At 34.7% G+C, this 20,637-nt stretch overlaps 2 protein-coding genes across 2 annotated transcripts; one reads left to right on the plus strand and one right to left on the minus strand.

The window, feature by feature from the left end:
* Window positions 1–459: 459 nt before the first annotated feature.
* On the plus strand, window positions 460–3,201 carry LOC140863435 (leucine-rich repeat protein 2-like). Its single transcript, XM_073266865.1, has 7 exons — window positions 460–616; window positions 1,302–1,434; window positions 1,548–1,619; window positions 2,128–2,271; window positions 2,357–2,428; window positions 2,538–2,609; window positions 2,978–3,201. The coding sequence occupies exons 1-7, from the start codon at window positions 535–537 to the stop codon at window positions 3,042–3,044; spliced, it is 642 nt and encodes a 213-aa protein (XP_073122966.1). The 5' UTR covers window positions 460–534; the 3' UTR covers window positions 3,045–3,201.
* A 156-nt stretch (window positions 3,202–3,357) lies between these two features.
* LOC140863436 (uncharacterized) lies at window positions 3,358–4,295 on the minus strand. Its single transcript, XM_073266866.1, has 3 exons — window positions 4,077–4,295; window positions 3,729–3,854; window positions 3,358–3,593 (listed from the first exon to the last, which is right to left on the minus strand). Exons 1-3 carry the CDS (start codon window positions 4,250–4,252, stop codon window positions 3,455–3,457), a joined length of 441 nt encoding a protein of 146 aa, XP_073122967.1. The 5' UTR covers window positions 4,253–4,295; the 3' UTR covers window positions 3,358–3,454.
* Window positions 4,296–20,637: the final 16,342 nt, after the last annotated feature.

Raw genomic sequence — 20,637 nt, forward strand, 5'->3', positions numbered from 1 at the left:
TTATCGGATGCATGTCACACGTACAAAAATTCAATTTTTAGAACATTATGTTAAGAGTAAAATCGAACTAACATTTGTGAAGAAAAAAATTATTTGAAGCTACACTATATGTTGATATATATTATTTTCGTCCTCAATATATAAGTTTGTTTTTCACCTTAAGTAAGACAATCATTTAGAAAAACAACAAATTTACAAATATATTTGTATTTATTTATTTATTAAAAAAATGAATGTATATTTACTAATATTTAGTTATAAAAATATATTGTTAAATATATATATTTTGAAAATAATTAAATATATTTAAGATAACCCCCAAAAAGGGAAGGAAGCTCGTGTAATTTAGAAAAAGGAGATAATATTATTTTATTTTGCCAATAGAATGAATGAATTATTGATTCCAATAATTTGATTTGAAGTTTACCAAAATTGACTTGACTGGACAGTTACATGTCCACTCCATCAATGTTTTACTTGTAAATTAACCTTTCGATTCCTTCTTCCATCTTTTTTTTTTTCTGTAAAAAGTTAATGGCTTTTCCCTCTCTCTTCCTCTGCTTCATCCTCCCCATTTTCTTCTCCTTTTCTTCAACATTCTGCACAAATTCTGAAGGTAAAGTAACCTTTTTTTAGTTTCAGTTTCATTTTTAGTTCAATAATTCTCATTGCTTTTTGTGCCAAGAATTTCATGTGAAAGCTCCTGTGTTCGAATTTTTGCGTTGCAGTTTGTGTTGAGTTCAATACTTCAATCTTGTTTTGGAGAATATATGAAGAGCCCATTTCGAAAGATTTCATCTTTCCTTATTCTCGATCGTTTCTCAGATTTTGGGTTTGATTTTTGTGGGCAGAATTTTTGTGTGTATATTTCTTTTCCTTCAAAGAAACTGTTCTGAATTTGCTATTTGAAGTAAAAGCCTTGCAGGCTCTCTGTTTCCAAGAAAAGTTCATGACTCGTGAAGTTGCTTCTTCAATCAACCCACTTTTCCTCGGAGAGTTTTTACAATGAATTTGCTTTTTTTTTAAGAAAGGCACATACTCTTGTGCAAGGTTAATTTTATTGTATTTGCTCGGATAACTTTGGATTTGCTGTATTTTAAAATCTTTTTCCACCTTTGGTTTGATGTTTCGGTAAATATTATTGGTTCCAAATGGAATAGAATTCAAGATTAGCCCATCTCGAAAAAGTTTTCATTTTTTTTAGAAAAAAAAAAAGGAAAAAAAATATTCCCTTTCTTCAAGAAGAATGGCTTGAAATATGTTGATTTCCTTTGCTTTTTGGGGGGCTTTCTAATGTGCAGGAAATGCGTTGCATGCTTTGAGAATCAGGCTTTCGGACCCCACAAATGTTCTACAAAGCTGGGATCCAACACTTGTAAATCCTTGCACTTGGTTTCATGTCACTTGTGACTCTAACAGCCATGTAATTCGCCTGTAAGATGTCCATTTTTCTTCGTACGAATGACAATTTTAAGTCTCATACTTTTCTTCTAAACATGATTCAACTTGTCTTTCAATTGTGTTTGTCTCTGTCAATTTGATTGTAGGGACTTGGGAAATTCCAACATCTCTGGGACACTGGGTTCTGAGCTTGGTGAACTGAAGCACCTTCAGTATTTGTATTACTCATAACTTTAAATTTTGTTACAGTTTTCTCCCCTGTTCTAATTTGATTTTCATATGTTCCTGGCAGTAACAGTTGCTGTTGTATAGTGAGTAATGTGTGTTTTTTGGGCTGTTTTATTGCTTCAAAGGTTTGAGTAGCATATCACAACCTATAATTTTCGGTACGACTACCGACAGTCGTTCCTACACAAAGTAGATTAGTGTATAAGCCATTTTTGTTGAAAGGGAATTCTTGTATGCGGGCAGCCTATTATGGAGGGAACTTGGTGTATTTTGACATTAAGCTTACAATTCTATATGATCATTTTGACCCCATTCGCGGGCCCTGTTCTTGATACACTTTTTTTTTTGTGAAAAATGATACACATATTTGATGTTTTTAACGATAGCTGTTGTTTCATCGACCAATCATTGTAAAACATTCAAAAGTTGTGTTTTTTTTTCAAATTTTTTCATGATTTTCCTTACCGTAATTGTGAATTTGTGATTACTGAATTGCAGGGAACTTTACAGAAATAACATAGGAGGGAAAATCCCAGACGAGTTGGGCAATTTGGAGAAACTTATCAGCTTGGATCTGTATGGCAACAACTTTGAAGGGAATATACCGAAATCTCTCTCTAAACTGAAGTCTCTCAGATTTCTGTAAGCAAATCTCATGCATTCTTAGTTCAAGTGTGTTATAATTCTTCAAGTTCAAAGTATTGAAGTGCGTAGTTAAACTCTACAGTCGACTGAATGATAACAAGTTAGCCGGATCAATTCCAAGGGAACTCACCAATCTATCCAAGCTCAAACTTTTGTAAGCAAAAGTTTACAAATTCTATGCTTCTGTAATTGGAATTTTGCGAAATGTAATTTGTTTCATAGGTTATGTCGTTATCTTATGTTTGGTCCGTGTTTTCTTGTAGTGATGTCTCGAATAATGATCTTTGTGGAACAATACCGGTTGATGGCCCATTCGGAAATTTTGCCATGGAAAGGTACTTCATTTTTCTAACCCTCGAAATTCAGAAACTTAGATCCCACCCTTGCATTCCATATCAGTTATCTGCACTATTCAATTATAAATTATTATAATTCTAGCTTGCAAAACACAAGAGTTTGCCTTGAAGGTGTTGTCTTGGGGTATTTTTAGAAAATGTTGCCTGAATGTGTTTTCAGAAAATTAATGGGAGTGACCAACCCCTCTAGCGGTGTAGGAGAGGGAGGGGGTGGGCATAATCGTGGACCGACTAGCAGCCATAGCTCATCAACATGAAACTTTATCTGTTAACATCTATGATGATCTATGACCAACATTTACTTTCTTGACTATCTGTTTAACTCTGTATATCCTTCTATCGTGCAGTTTTGATAACAACAGACTCAATGGTCCTGAGCTGAAGGGTTTGGTGTCCTATGACTTCGGATGCTGATGAAATGTAGTATATTGTTTTCGCGCTAGGAACATATTATAGCATAAAATCGAAGTAGGCTATTGATATCTTTTATCTTAACAAAATGTACCGTAAAACAACTGAACTTGCATTTATAGCATAACTCACACTCTTTATGAGTGGGGTAAACCTTGACCAGTAATTTTTCAGCACCAAAATTTGGTCTTTAAAAGACTCTTCAAAAGCCATCGCCAAATTCAAGATTAATCATGTACAATATTCCCAAGAATTTGAGACCAAACAAAATGACAAGTCTTGTACTTTACATCTCAATCCATCCTGGCACTACAAGGAAAGATGAGGAGCAGAACCAACCTGAAAAAAAACTTCTTGCCAAAAGTGAGGTTTTTCAAGCCCAGAGTCCCAAAGTTTGCTTGCTCATCGGAAACCTATGAATGACCGAGTGCACGGAGCGGGGGAGCTTCACCAAACTTCAATATATATGCAGTGTCATAAACCGGGCGAAGTGGCAATATCACTTGAGCATCGAGATAAGCATCACAGGAGAAACACCACACAGAGAGATCACTGTTTCACATCATTTACATATAGGAGAGGTGAATGAAAATACAGCAAGCACCTGGGGACGGTGGTCCCAGAAATTCATGCAAGACCGCCCGAGTAAATCATGCATAAAATTTAATCATCGACCAAATAGAAAACCTGAAGCTCAGAGCCAAACTGTGATTCTCTTGTCGAAAATGCTCCAGCATGTGCTTGTTCACAAAACGGCTGCAGAGTACGTCTTTGCAGCATAAGCATAGCCAGTTTTCATCCGGATGTTGGCACCTGTACAGTTTCTTAAGGGTCAATGGATGAAGAGGGACACGAAACATAGCAATATCGTCCAAACTCGCATTTTTTGATGAAAATACAACGAAAGTTCAAATTTTTCGTTCGATCCCACAAATGATAAACAAGGAAGAGATACGGGAAATCGCAATTTCATTAAATTACATTACATAATGAAAAAGGGGGGGTTAGGGTTTAATGCAGGAGGTAGAGAGAGACCTATTGCAGGGAGTATGGGGAGTTGGGATGTGAAAGAGGTCGGAACTCAGAGAAGCGAGATGATCACAGTGGGTTCGGGCCTCGACCCAGCCCGATTCGGAGCCGTATAACATCAACTCGTTGTCTTCTTCTCCTTCCACGGGCAGAGAGCACGACGATTGACCTTCCGTCGCCATTAGCTTCTGCTTGCAATATGGTCCTTTGTTCACGGTATTAATTAAAGTAGTATTAAACAAGGAAAACTTATTATTATTATTTTTTCTAACACACCTTTATCTCCTTGCGATTTTAACATGCTAAAATTCGATTAGTCTTTTTTACATTTTTTTAAGAGTTATTTGCACTAAACGCCCATGTGAAATATTGAAAATGCACACTTCTCTCTTGTGAAAATTTAATAGGCATCTTCAACCCTAACCTTTTAAAAAATTAGCACACTCGCCTCTTCAGATGAGTGATTGTTACGCACGTGCCCCACATGCGACTGGGCAAAAATTTTGATATTTTTTTTGCACCAAATATCCCTGTGAAATATTAAAAATGCATATTTGACCCCTGTAAAAATAATTTTTAAATCTATTCAATCCATAATACATAATTTTTATTAAAATTTAATTATAAAATATTTAGCAAACACTTTTTGTTTTATTAATTTAATTTTTATTTTTAAATTTATTATGATTATATAATTATTTTCTAAAAAAATATTATTATTTTATCTTGTTATCATTATTTTATTAAACTTTCTTCTTGTTTCCAACTTTTTCATTAAACATGCATTCATAAACAAGTATTTAAATAATTTCAAGTACAAAAATATTGAACTAAACCGATAAGTTCAAACATATTGCTTTTTCGATTTAGGACTATATATTATTGAACCAAAATTTAAATTTTTCGATAATATGCATTGCACAATTTGTAATAAATAATAAAAAAATAATATGCTTATATAATTCTAAATCGAAAAAGTAACATTCATAAAATTATCATTTGGTTCAATATTTTGGTATTTTTAGATATTTAAATCCTTATTTGTGAATCATGTTTAATAGAAAAGTTGAAAACACGGAGTGATTTGATAAAATAATGATAACGAGATAAAGTAATAATTTTTTTAGAAATAAATTAATTAAAAATTAGAAATTTAAATTAAAAAATAAAAATAAATAAAATTAAAAATGTTTGAAAAATATTTTATAATTGGATCTTAATAAATATTGTGTATTATTATTTGATGAAAATTCTGCAATGCATTTTAAAAAATTTATATTTTGGTTCATAAATCTATAATCCTAAATTGAAAAGTAATATGCATTAAATTATCATTTTGATTTAATATTTTGGTACTTTTAGGTATTTAAATCTCGTTTATGAATGTATTTTTAATTGAAAAGTTGGAAACAAGAAGAAAATTTAATAAAATAATGATAACAAGATAAAATAATAATATTTTTTAGAAAATAATTATATAATCATAATAAATTAAAAATTAAAAAAAATTAATAAAACGAAAAGTGTTTGCTAAATATTTTATAATTAAATTTTAATAAAAATATTGTATTATGGGTTGAATAGATTTAAAAATTATTTTCACAGGGGTCGAATATGCATTTGTAATATTTTACAGGGGTATTTGGTGCAAAAACAAATATCAAAATTTTTGCCCAGACGCATGAGGGGCGCGTGCGCAACAATCACTCATCTGAAGGGGCGAGTGTGCTAATTTTTTAAAAGGTTAGGGTTGAAGATGCATATTAAAATTTTCCAGGGAAGAAGTGTACATTTTCACTATTTCACAGAGGTGTTTGGTGCAAATAACTCTCTTTTTTTTATAAAAAATTGAAATTATCGAAAATATAAAAATATAAAACTAAAATTGAAATCAACATAACATAACATAACATAGCAAAATCTAAAGAGGTAAATATATTTAAAAAAATAAAATTCTTTCACAAAAAATATTCAATGATTGTTCTAAAAGGTGGCGCCTACCGCCTAGATGGTTCTAGCCACTAGGCACTAGGGGGTTGTTCACCGCCTCGATTTTTAGAAAAGTGAAGTTTTTGGGAGTTATTATATTAATTGACCGTCTAGGCCGCCTAATCGCCGCCTAGATTAACATATATATAAATTTTTTTATTTTAATTTTTTAAAAAATATTATTTGACATAGTTGTCCATCAATTTATAGCGGATAAAGACGATAAATATGTCATATATTTCAAGTATGAATTCAATAAAGATGAATTATTGGATATATTAAGATGAACAGGAATAATTAGATATTTAGACTAAAAATATATCTTTTAGAAAAGTGAATTCGATAAAGATGAATTATTGAAAAAATATTAAGATAGATCGGACTAAAATAATAATAATATATTTAGCATAAAAAGAAAAAACCGCCTAGTCCCCACCTAGGAGGCCGACTAAGCGTCTAAGCCCTAGGCGGTGGGTGAGCGCCCGTCTATCGCCTATCGCCTACCGCTTTTTAGAACATTATTTTTTTCAATAATAATAATAATAATAATAATAATAATAATAATAAATACACATGAATTAACCATTTTCATCGAAAACGAGATAAATGGAATCGAATTAAAATCGAATTAAAAATGAATATTTCAAATTGTCCGAAAAAAATAGAAATAAAAGTTTTATTTTTAAAAATTCAAATCTTACTATATGATTATAATGTAACCTATTGAATAACAGTTTTTCAATTAATTGATAAAATTTTAGATGAATTTACGATTATATCTAACTTAAGTCTCAACAAAACAAAATTTATTGGATAAAGTAGTCATTTTCTATGGCGTCCTCTTATTATAGTCATTTGATGTTTCTTTATTTTTTTTTAATGACCTGAGAACCCATAGTCGCTACTTTTTTATGCACACCAGGTAAATTCTTGAACTAATGCAATAGAGCAAGTTCTATGCATCATTTGATGTTTTCTTATTTAATGAAAAAACAATCACTTAATATCCTTTGATGTTTTATATTTACTAAACTGTAACACACTTTGTAAAATTGATATATATGTTGTGTTTTAATGACTATTTTTTTCAATGTTTTAAAAAGCGCTAAGCGTTAGGCGGGCGGCGACCTACCGCCTAGCGCCTAGCCAGGGCCTAGGCGGTTTTTTTTACAACCTAAATAATAAATAACTTGGAATATTCATGAGTTTAACTACAAAATATAATTTTTATGTCTTATGTTTTTCAGTTTTTGTACGAAAATCTTATAAAATTTTAATAATAATAATAATAACAACAACAACAACAACAACAACAACAACAACAACAACATAAATATTAAAGATATCAAGTTTTCATATGTAATATGAGATTTAATTTTTTGTTTAACTTTATTTTCTGCGCTTCTTCTTTCTTTCTGTGTTTGTTTCTCGTTTCGCATCTTTTTTTTAGTTTTTGTTTTTTAATTTTTTTTAATAAAAAATAGTAACGCCGCCTAGGCGGGAGATTAGGCGGACAACGCCTATAAGCATAGTCTAGCAAGAAAGCGAGGCGGTGGACAATCGCCTAGCGCCTAGGCGAGTCTAGGCAGCGCCTTTTAGAACAGTGAATTTTTTTATGAAAACACTAATTTTTTTGCATTTTTTTTTATCTTATAATTAATTTTTCCTTTTGTTTTGGGGTTAAAAAAAATGAAATTTTAAGCATAAAAAAAGCGTGCATCAAAATTCGGGTGCGCCGAAATACTAATGTAAAATGGTTTCGCCGATTGCTTAACAAAAATAACCGAAATAAAAAAAAAAATCGCACAGATTTTATTTATAGAAAAAAATAAAATTAACCGAATTTTCGAGAAGAAATCTGTTAATTCTTTTAGGAGATTTGATAGGTATTGCGGTTCGATAGAATTTGTCCTCCACCCTAATTTTGTTAATGTTATTTTATTTATTTATATTATTATTATTAACATAGCAACATTGAAGCTTCATATATTTTATTAATAAATAATAATATTAAATGATAGTCATTTTAAATAGTTAACAAAAACAATACTTAAATTTTTTTTATAAAAAAAACAGACAATAAAATTGTTGAATCCTGACTTTTGGTGATAACAAAACAATATATCATTGTTATAGTATGACCCTCATTTATATGTAAAATAGGAAAAACGTCTATTGGAAAATAACAACTGATCTTATCATGTCAACCGATTGGAAGATTTCGACTGCTTACAGACATCAGCTGAACTTTTGGATATCAACCAACTTTCGCATATCAGCCGACTCCATTATGTATATCAGCTGGTCCTCATACTTCAACCGATCCTAGCTATCAGAATAAATGTCAACGGGAATATAAGTCTCAAAGATATCTACCGACTTCATAAAGTCACAAAGACCTAGTAACGGATCCTTGATAAGACAACTTAAATGCGAAAGGACAGAACATTTAAAGAGCCGTCTGACAAAGCTAGAAAGGTCGTTAATAGCATTTGTTATGAAGACATATTGAATGGATATTAAAGAGTTTCGAGTACATATATTTTGAAGATGAACAGATCTTACTCCACAGAACGATAAATACTATCTGGCATACATCTGCTCGAAAAGACGCTACTTAACGTTGACAAAAAGAGACGTTGAAGATTGAAATATAAATACTCGAGCCATACGAAGTTAAGAGAGAGATGCAACCAACAAACCATCAAAGCATTAGAGCAGTCAACATTGTTCAAAGAACACTCTACTGCTCATACAACCATTCGCTCAAAAGTATATCTGATCTTCTTAGAGATTTATTCAAGGGTTACTCAAATCCAAGCCATTGTTTGAAGAACTTCGACTATACCAAGGATTTGAGATTCTAAGCTTTAAAAAGCTTAGTGATTCATCATGATCAACCAAAGAAGTTTGATAAGAACTTAGAATCTTATCAGTGTAAATCTAAGAGTTTCATTTTAGCTACCTTTCTCTTTAAAATTTTTGTTGGAGATCGGTAATGTGTGTAGAGGGTTGAATACACACTCTAAAAATTTTATGCTTTAACATGATAAGATTAAGAGCCCGTTTGGATTTTTTAGATTTTTTTTTAAAAAGTGATTTTTTAAGCTGTAATTTTTTGCTTTTGAAAAAGCTCTAATTTTGACTTAAAAAGTTCTTTTTAAGCATTTATTTGGTCATTCAAACACCTTATTAACTGAAAAAACACTTTTTTTTAAAATTAAATTTTTTTCTAGTCTGGCTTTTCCTACCAAACGGGGCATAAGCAAATGTTAATTCACTAAACCAATTTTTCTCAACTTCCTAGTTAAATAAGAGCTACTAAAATAGTGCGAAAAATGGCTCGCACTAAGCTAGGTGACAATAGTGAAAATATGATGTGATGCAATAATGTAAATGTGCATAGAGTTGTTTATGAATGTTTGGAATTCAATATCCTACGTCACCCCTTCTTCCTCAAGGGAAGGATACACTAGAAGACTTTGGCTATTACAACGTCTTGTAATACATCCGATCCATGTTAGGACTTATTACTGCCTATATCTTTTATTTTAAGATGGAGACAAAAATTATTAGGGATCCGAAAAATGGTATCAAGTTTGTGATTTTGGTAGGTTTTAATTTTAATGAAATATTAAAATATTATACGCATATTTACTAGTAAAGTTCCATATATATATATATATATATATATATATATATATATGAAATATATTATTTAATGAAAACTACATAAATTTGAATTTCCTGTATCCGACTCCTCGAAAAAATCTCAGATGGTTGTGATGTAGAAATCAACGAAACTGGTGCGTTTTAATTTACGTGTTGCAACAGAAGAAGCGTTTACGTTCAATAAATAATATATTTTGTTGGTTTAAAAAAAATATAAATATATATTTTGTTAATAAATAATAATATTAAATGATAGTCATGTAAAATTCATTTTGATATGCGAACTATTGGTAAAATATCAAATTGGTACATGAACTATTGAAAATGGTTTAATTAATACATAATCAACTTATAAAGTCAATTTTACCTTTAATCTACATTATTTTAAGTTCTAATATTTTTGTTAAATTAAAATAGATACACAATTTATTTTTAAAAATTATTTTATTAATAAAATTATAAACATAAATTTATATTTATTTAAATTTTATATAATAAAAAAGAGACCACACTCATTATACGAAATATTATAAATATTAATTAATACAAACATGCACATACACACATATATATAACAATTGATAAATTATATATTCAAAAATAATATATATTAAAAATATATAATAAAAGATATATATTTTTCTGTTTATCTAGGTTATAATATTGTTCTTTATGTTAATCAAATTAAAAATTATATATATGTGTGTGTCTTTCATTTATAATCTATAAATTTTACGTTGAATATTTTTTCGTATAATGATATATAATATTCGTTTTATAGTATAGTAATTAGTAAATATGAATTTATATTTACAATTGTAATTAATATAATAATTTAAAGGACAAAATTATGTATGTAGTTCAATTAATCAATTTAATAACAATATTCAATTTAAAAGCAATTTAAGTAAAGGGTAAAATTGACTTTTGAGTTTGATTATATACCAATTAAACAATTTTCAATAGTTCATGTATTAATTTGATATTTTATCAATAGTTCTTATATCAAAATAAAATAACGGAGTCGATGATGCTGGACGAGAATATTTAAAAATTTTTTTGGAAGCCCTTCTTAGTTTCCCAAAATTCTTCAAAACCATACCTAATTTCATTTTGATGGGATGGATTCCAACTGTAGTTTAAGATTGAATTCTACTTTGTGAACGTTTACGTCATGTTTTCTTATTATTATTGATTTCCGTGCTTTGTCGGAAGAACACAGTTTATATAAGTAACCGATCCTATCCTTTTGGTTTATATATATTTATTCAAATGTGATACATACCCTTAGCACTGTTGAGGTGCGTTTTGGTTTAAAAATTGAATATAGTTCCCTTTATGTTCATATACTTTCACTTACAAAATAGTGGAATGAAAGTGGGAAAATAGAAGGCGAGGAGATATTGGGGACCCGCCATAGAATCTTTCTAGCATGGACTCTGTTCATGTCCCCATTAGGACTGTACTGTACCCAACTACGATACCGTATATCGTATCGTATCATACCGGTATGAAGAAATTCATATCGGTACCATATCGAAAATTTGGTATACCCAAAAAAAACTTCGGTACCGTGAAATTTTTTTTAAAAAATAATAATTTCGGTATATTCGGTATTTCGGTATATCGAAAAAAAAAATTTTATATACAGATATCGATACCGAAAATTTCGGTACGATATACCGATTTTTCGATATATTCGATAAATTTTTCGATACGATATGACGGTATTTTTGATATTCGGTATTTTTTCCCAGTCCTAATCCCCATCACTCAGCAAAATGTTAAATCTTCCTTCTATTGTTTGGTTGAAAGACAAAATAATTGAATAAGAGATTATTTTTAATATAGGAGGGAGGGGTGTACGTGTATTTAAATTTTATTTTAAAATAAAAGTTAAATATACCCCTTCAAAATTATTTTATTTATATATATATATATATATATACATTATTGCATCGCTAATATGAATTTTGTTTTTCTACAACAAAAATAAATAACATGAATTTGGATGTTAAGAAATGGAATAATTGTGGATGAATGGATAAATAAATAATAATTTTAAATTTCATATTGTGACATTTGTGTTCCCTTTGTTGAAATCAATACTTTTTCCCTTTTTTTTTCCCCTGTAGATTGTAAAGATTAGAAGAAAAGCTTGTGTAACAGTACAGATTCGTTTCTTCTTTTTTATAAAGCAGAATTTTAAGTAGTATTTAAGATTCTACACCATTTGGGCTCATTGGTGTATAGAGTAGAATGTAGAGGTCCCAACCTAAGTCGGACATGTATATATCATAAAATTCTTATGAAATGTCACAAATTAATAGTGAGACGGATTTTTCCCGTCAAAAAATTGGATCTGGATCCTCTGCTATTTAAGAAAAACAGCACAGCACGAGGTGTTGTTTTTCTTGAACAGCAGAATATCCAAATCCCAAAAAATTGTGAGATGAATTTTCGATCTGATTCATGAAAAATATTATTTTTTTATAAAAAAAATATTGTTTTCACTGTAAATATAACTCAAGTCGCTTCATGATCTCGTGGACTTAAAGTTGTATTATGCATGGATTAACAGATAGCTAATTGATTTAGAATTGTTTTTTTAAAAAAATAATAGCTTGAGTATATTCTAGTAAAAATAAATCCAAAAGCAAAAGAATGCATAAAATGACTTGATAGGTTACACCTAAAAATTTAACTGGGCCTGAGCCCAATCATTAAGGTCCACTCCGAATATTTTTAAGGCCCAAGCTTATTTAAATATTATATATATTTAATTCAAGCAGACCCTGAATTCTACAAAAGCCCATAAGAGGCTCAAGCCCATAAAGCTCTCCAAATATCTATAAATAGCTCAAGTCACCTCATTATTAAGGTACACACTTTCTTTAGCACTATATCGCTCTACTCTCGATTATTATTCTTTGAGCAATAACTGACTTGAGCATCGGAGTGCCTTCGCCGGGAACCCTCCCGGCTCCTCTGACTTTGTTTTGTGACGTAGGAACAACCCACTGAAGATCTTCCAAGGGAACGTACAAGGATTTATTCATACTCCGAACTTTGCGGAAGCAACGTGTTGAGTATAAGTGATTTTTGGCTACATCATCTTGGCGCCGTCTGTGGGAAACTGTTCATTACGTCATTGAGAACACATATTATTTCAAAAATGTCTCAAGAAAATATTAACAATGGAAACGCACCGCCGAGTATTACTCTCACCCGTGAATACTTGACTGCGCTAATGGAAAACACAGCCGCACTCGCAGCAAAAGATGCAGTTGCTCAGTACCTAGAAACCCGCAAGCGCAAAAGCAGCAAGAAAAAGGCTCAGACTGAAGGCTCGTCATCTCTTGACCCTAATAACGGAGACCCAAATAAAGATAAATCTAAAGTAAATGATAAAGATCAAGGGGGGACCAAGAAAAATACTACTCAGAAAGACGGTGAAGCAAGTGTTCACACAGTTTATGACATTTCTGGCGAAAACAAGATCACTAATCCAGCTCGGAAGGATGGATCTCGCACACATGTAACTGGAGAGAATATGTCCGCAATTTTGCCGTCACGCCGAAGCCCCTTCACTGATGACATATTATCTGAAGCATTACCAAAGGGAGTCAAAATCCCCAGCTTACCTGAGTTTGATGGAACGAGTGACCCCCAAGACCATATTGACAAATTCTACGCGAAAGCGGATTTGTATGATATCACAGATGCTGCATACTGTAAAATTTTCCGAACAACATTATCAGGAAGAGCACTCACATGGTTCAACAAGTTACCCTCTGGATCTATTGCCAATTTGGAGCAACTTACTGACTGCTTCATCCAGCAATTCTCAATTAACAAAAAATACCCAAAAACAGCAGCATATTTGTTCACAGTCATTCAAAAAGAAGGAGAATGTTTAAGGGACTATGTTCGGCGATTTACTCATGCGGTGCACGAAGTCTTACACGTGAACCATGATTTGTTAGCTGGAATAATGCAACAAAACTTGCGCCATCGGAAGTTCAAAGAATCAATAGCGGGAAGGCCGCCCAAAAACTTAGAAGAATTATTGGAAAGAGCTGAGAAATACATACGGGTTGAAGAATCTGTAGAGCCACACTACTTGAATAAAAGAAAGAGAGAAAAAGATAAATCAGATATTAGAAAGCGAGACGAGAAGCGAACAACACAGAGCCCCCGCCTCCAAAATACACCCCTCAATGCACGTTTGACCGATATACTGGTAGTGGCTGAAAAACAAGGGTTGTTGCGTCCCCCTCGCCCAATGCAAAATAACCCAAAGCGCCAGCGTTCGGACAAGTACTGCCATTTTCATAAAGATAAAGGCCATACTACAGAAGATTGCTTCAGTTTGCGAGCAGAAATTGAAAAACTCATAAAACGCGGGCATTTGGGAAATTTTGTGGACAAGTCCCGCGGTGAGAAGAGAGATGACAGGCGTCGGGACGAACAACCAAAACGTGACTATCAAAAGCGACATGATGAAACTGGGAAACAATATGAACGAGCTGATGAAAATTTGCCCTCAGGAGGGGTAATCGCCGTAATCACTGGGGGGCCTGCTTGTGGCGACTCGAACAATGCAAGAAAAGCTCTTCTGCGGGCAGCAAAAGGAACCAACAATTTATCTAGCCCCACATCCTTGTCGATATATGAAATTGGAACCATCCAAGAGGGATTATCATTCAGTGACAAAGATCTGGAGAACCCTCGGGGCACCCATAATGATGCTTTAATTATCTCAGCCACAATCTCCAATTTTTGGGTAAAGAAAATTCTAGTGGATTCAGGAAGTTCAGCCGACATAATTTTTCATGATGCATTCGTGAAGTTGGGTATTAGTAATGCACAGTTAGCTCCAGTCAACACTCCACTAGTTGGATTTTTCGAAGAAATAGTTGAAGCTTTGGGAGAAGTAACGCTTCCTCTTTCCTTGGGTTCTTACCCCAAAAGGTCTACTAAAATGATGAAATTCCTTGTATTAAAGGCTTCATCTGCATACAATGTGATATTGGGACGACCAAGTCTCAATATATTCCAAGCCATCGGATCGACATATCACATGAAGCTGAAGTTTCCGACTCCAGGAGGAGTAGAAGAAGCCATTGGTGACCATCGTCTAGCCAGAGAATGTCATGCGGTGACATTGCGGGGTTCATCAGGAAATCGTAAAAGACAAGTTTCTAGTGAGGAAAGAGCACCGAAACCTGGAAAAATTTTACGTGAAAACGGAATACATTTGGTGGATGAAGAAGCCCACAACAAAGAGAGAATAACAGCAACCAAAACTCTGAAACATGTGGCAATCATTCCAACTGATCCCAAGAAAACCCTAAAGATCGGGACCGAATTACCTCCTGAGCTGGAAGAGAAGTTGAAAATTTTCTTGGTCGCAATTTGGACGTGTTTGCTTGGGGTGATGAGCATCTTCCAGGAATACCTCATGAATATGCGCTTCATCACCTCCGTGTTGATCCGAAAATGAGACCGGTGAAGCAAAAGAAAAGAGCATTTGGTCCAGAGAAAAATCGGCATATAGCCGCGGAAGTGGAGAAACTCTTAGCGACAAAGTACATCAGGCCAGTTTCATACCCAGATTGGCTTTCAAATGTGGTTTTAGTACCGAAACCTGGAGGAAAGTGGCGTTTGTGTATAGATTTCACTGCTCTCAACAAAGCATGCCCCAAAGATCCGTTTCCACTCCCTCGAATTGACTTGTTAGTCGATTCGACAGCAGGATGCGAGCTGCTCACTTTTCTTGATGCATATCAAGGATACAATCAGATCGGCCTAGCGCCAGAAGACCAGGAAAAAGCAAGTTTCATCACTGATCGAGGAATTTATTGTTATGATGTAATGCCGTTTGGGTTGAAAAATGCTGGAGCTACCTATCAGCGTCTGGTAAATACCATGTTCGAACAATTGATCGGGCGTAACATGGAAGTCTATATAGATGACATGCTCGTCAAAAGTATTCAAGCATCTAATCATTTGAAAGATCTTGAGGAATGTTTCAGTATACTCAGAAAATACAGGATGAAACTTAATCCGGATAAATGCACTTTTGGTGTACGAGGAGGCAAATTTCTCGGTTATATGGTGTCAGAACGAGGAATAGAGGCCAACCCTGAAAAAATCAAAGCAATTTTAAACATGAATCCTCCGAAGAGTGTAAAAGGCATCCAAGAATTGACAGGACGTTTGGCCGCCCTCAACCGATTTATCTCAAGATCTGCAGACAAGAGTTTACCATTTTTCAAAATGTTGAGGAGTGGGAAAGGTTTTCAATGGACAGAAGAGTGTCAGCAAGCATTTGACGAGTTGAAAGTGCATCTGACCTCTCTGCCGTTGTTGGTAAAACCAAACGAAGGTGACACCCTGTTAATTTATCTGGCAATATCTGCGGAGGCGGTAAGTGCAGTATTGGTCTCTGAAGTAGGACGTGAGCACAAACCAGTTTATTATATCAGTCGAACTTTACACGGAGCAGAATTAAGATATACAAAGATCGAGAAACTGGCACTGGCTTTGGTAATTGCAGCGCGAAAATTACGTCCTTACTTTCACTCTCATCCAATAATTGTACTCACCAATCATCCTTTCAAACAAATTATCTCGAGTCCTGAAGCATCAGGAAGAATGGTTAAGTGGGCTGTTGAACTGAGCCAATATGGAATTGAATATCGCCCGCGTCCAGCGATTAAAGCACAAATTCTGGCTGATTTTCTAGTAGAAATGACAGTAACTCAAGAAGAAAGCTCCACCCAAACATGGATGGTTTATGTCGACGGGTCATCAACCTCTACAGGAAGCGGTGCAGGTATAGTTGTGGAGAGCCCACAGGGAGATAAATTTCAATATGCCGTCAAATTTCTATTCCCTGCAACGAATAATGAGGCAGAATATGAAGCTTTCATCATGGGAATTAAATTGGCCCTGTCGGTCGGAGCAAAAAGACTGACGATACACAGTGACTCCCAACTTATCGTCAGTCAGGTTAATGGAAATTATGAAGCGAAGGAAGATAAAATGTTTGAATACCTCACTCAAGTGAACGAGCTTCTCTTGCGTTTAGACAGCTATGATATAAAGCAGATACCTAGAGGGGAAAATGAGTCAGCAGACCGCCTTGCCAAGTTAGCAAGCTCCTTGGCCAACATTGATAATAGGAAAATTACATTCCTAACTTATGGCAAGGAAGAAACTGATGGAAGTGATGTTACAATCTTCTGTGCTGACAGCAAAGAGCCTAGTTGGAAAGATGAAATAATCGACTATTTGAAGCAAGAGAAACTACCTGCTAACCAAGTCGAAGCTCGAAAACTTAGAGTGAGAGCTGCTCGGTTCACGATCATTGACGGAGAATTGTACAAAAGAGGTTTCTCTTCACCTTACCTAAAGTGTCTAACGCCAGCTAAGGGAAACTATGTGCTCCGTGAAATTCATGAAGGAATATGTGAAAATCACTTAGCTGGCAGAGCTCTCGCGGGAAAAGCATTGCGCCAAGGGTACTTTTGGCCAACGATGAAGCAAGACGCTATTGAGTTAGCAAAACATTGTCACGCATGTCAAGAGCATGCTAACTTCCATCACCAGCCGGCTACAATCTTACAGCCCCTGGAAAGTCCTCTACCTTTTGCTCAATGGGGAATGGATTTGGTAGGTCCTTTTCCTCCTGCTACCGGACAAAGAAAATTTCTGATAGTAGCTGTGGATTATTTCACCAAATGGGTCGAAGCTGAACCATTGGCCAAAATATCCGAGAGAGATGTAATCAATTTCTTATGGAAGAATATAATATGCAGATTTGGCATTTCACAAACCTTGGTTTCAGACAATGGAACTCAATTCTCTGGAGCGAAGATAAAAGACTGGTGCAAAGGACTCTCTATCAGGCAGTTCTTCACTTCTGTAGGGAATCCTCAAGCAAATGGGAAAACCGAGGTCACCAACCGGACCATTCTACAGCACCTCAAAACACGCCTAGGCAATGCCAAAGGAAAATGGGTGGATGAGTTGCCAAGTGTTCTATGGGCATATCGAACCACTCCAAGCTCTTCAACTGGAGAAACTCCTTTCAACCTGGCCTACGGAGCGGAAGCTGTGGCTCCTGCCGAAATCGGAGAGCAATCATGGCGAGTGAAACAGTACACTTCATCTGGGAATGACCAAGCCCTCCGAATTTCATTGGACTTGGTGGATGAACTGAGAGATGAAGCTTCGACACGAGCCGAGAGATATCGAACTTGTATGACTAAAGCATACAATGACAGAGTCAAACCAAGATCTTTCCAAGTAGGAGACCTGGACTTGAGAAAATCCGACATCTTGAAGTCTGTGGGTAAATTAGACCCAAAATGGGAAGGCCCGTACAAAGTAATTGAGATTGTGAAGATGGGAACATATCGCCTCCAACATTCAGATGGAAGAATACTTCCCAGACCTTGGAACGTGGCCAACCTGAAGAAGTTTTATGCATAAACTGCAACTCTCGCCAATAATAGGCTAAATTTACCTTTTTTGCTATTAGCATATTTTTCTTATGTTTTCATATTACAAGTTGTGATACATTTTTCAACTAATTTGATTATTTTGTTATACAAGCAGATTACTTTGTCGAAAGCTTATCATATCTCCTCTCCTATACCAACGCTTACTTACGATGTAAACGTCATAGACCCTAGCAATCATAAAAAAAAAATCCCAATAATAAAAGGCTTGGCCAGCCCCATGGGACAGTTGAACTCATGACGCTGTAAGAGGTCAGGACGACATAATAATATTATAAGTCCAGGGATACCTCACCACGTACTAAGTGGGTTTAGGACTTCCCCATGAGACAAAATCTTGGGAGACTGATCCCCTCCCAAGTACTCCAATATTAAAGCGTTAGTATTTTATTCATCAAACAAGTATGCGATAGCAACTTCAGAAAACAAAGAGATATGATAACTGACAAAATTGAATATATATAAAAAAAGGTGGAAATAATTGTTTTTCCTTTGCTCCTCCACCAACTGCTTACGCACTCAAAAAGAGCAAACTAAATATAAGACTTCAAAGTCTTTATTACAAATAAAAAATATTGCCCAAAAGTGGCAAGAAATAATAACCTAAACTGCTCCACGGCTCCTAAGAGTACTATCCATGTAGATTCGACATGCACCCGTCGTCGTTATTCAAGCTAGAAGTTCGAACGCAAAGCTTTGATCATCTCCTCGTCACCCAGACCTCCCAATAAATTTCCTAAGGGAGGATCCGAGTCATCCTCAACTCTTGCAGTTCTAGGCTCCGGAATTTTAGGGTGAATCATCATAATAATTTCCTCCGGAACTAGTTGAGTATCCCGTAGTTCTTTGCGACAATCCACGACAACTTCGTCATGAATAACAATCGCCCGCTGAATCACTTCATCTCTAAAAGCTGTGGATGCTCGATAGCCTTCAATTGCTTTTTCTCCGGTACTTCGCAAGAGATTCTTGCCTATTGACGAATTGAGAAAAGTCTCACCGGTCTCCGATTCATGGGAATATTTTCCCCTAAGTAGCTCCATATCATTGCACATTGCATCATACTTTTTGGATTTCTCTTCAAGCTCCTTTTGCAACTTGAGAAAATCATCTCGGGCCTTAGCACCTTCCTCGCCGAGTCTTTTGCACTCACCCCTTAATGACGCCAGCTCGTCATCAAATTTTTTCCCGGAATTTCGAGACCTCTCTTCTCGAAATTGAAAAGTATGGGCAAACGATAAAATCTGCAAACACCCATAAATAAAGAATATTATTTACTGAATAAAAATCATACCGAGTAACAAAAGATATTAATATACCTGAAAAGCGGATGAAGCAAGAGACCGAGTCAACACTTCGGTAGGTTGTGGTAGTAGATGCAACCTATCATGATCTCCAATCAGGACAACTCCCGTTCTCTAACCAATGTCTAGATCTTTCAAATCCCAAAAAGATCCAGCATTATTTTTATGGTTCACTCCTTCCACGAACAAGTGACGACCCTCGAGAGCTTCCAGATCAATTACTCGTTCGTCGTCACGTTTTTTCTTCGGGTCTCTTGGATTTTCAACAATTTTACTGCGTGCATCAATGTCAGGTGCAGTTGCAACATCTTTTCTTTTGCCACCAGTTTTTCTGTCATGCACATCGGATCTTTTGGATAGTGGGCCAGAACGGTGAGCATGATTTGAAGGCCCGGGAGACTTCCTCCTCCGGGGAAGCTCTTGAGAACCAGCGATAACTCGCTCCTTTGTTGAGTCTTTTCTTAGCTGTTTCGACGCTTCCTTCTCATTTTTCTCTATGCACGCCCGGACCTCCGCCAAACTTATTTTTCTCCCTATAAAAAAAACAAGGAGAATAATACATAAATAAATACAATAAATTCTCAAATTACACCGAGCAATGTACGTTTAATTAAATACAATAGCATGGATGAGAAGAAAAAAGCAAATACCGGCAGGAAGCAAACTTTTTGGATCAATCGTCTTTTTGAAAAGACCTAAAGAGCGACATTCAAGTTGCAATTTACGGTGAGTTTTGCTAAAAATAATTCTCCTATAGCCCGGGCTCCATATTATGGAAACCCCCCAACCATAATCCCAAACGTAAACAAACTTTTTCCTCCAATCACTTTTTGGAGATGGACAACGAGATAAGAACTTACAATCACCCCGAGGTAGGAAATAAGTATAGGAACCCGGCATGGAACGACGCACCGAGAAAAGCGCATAAAATAAGTCTATAGTCGGGGACTTTTTAATTTCACTCACTCTATGTAGGAAACACGTAAAAAGGAGAATCGCGCTTGGTGTTAGTTGACTTAAACTTACCCCAATACTATCTACAATTTCTATCAAAAGGGCATGAGGAGGAAG

Source organism: Henckelia pumila, chromosome 4 (genome assembly GCF_033568475.1).
Source record: "Henckelia pumila isolate YLH828 chromosome 4, ASM3356847v2, whole genome shotgun sequence".
NCBI classification, from domain to species: Eukaryota; Viridiplantae; Streptophyta; class Magnoliopsida; order Lamiales; family Gesneriaceae; genus Henckelia; species Henckelia pumila.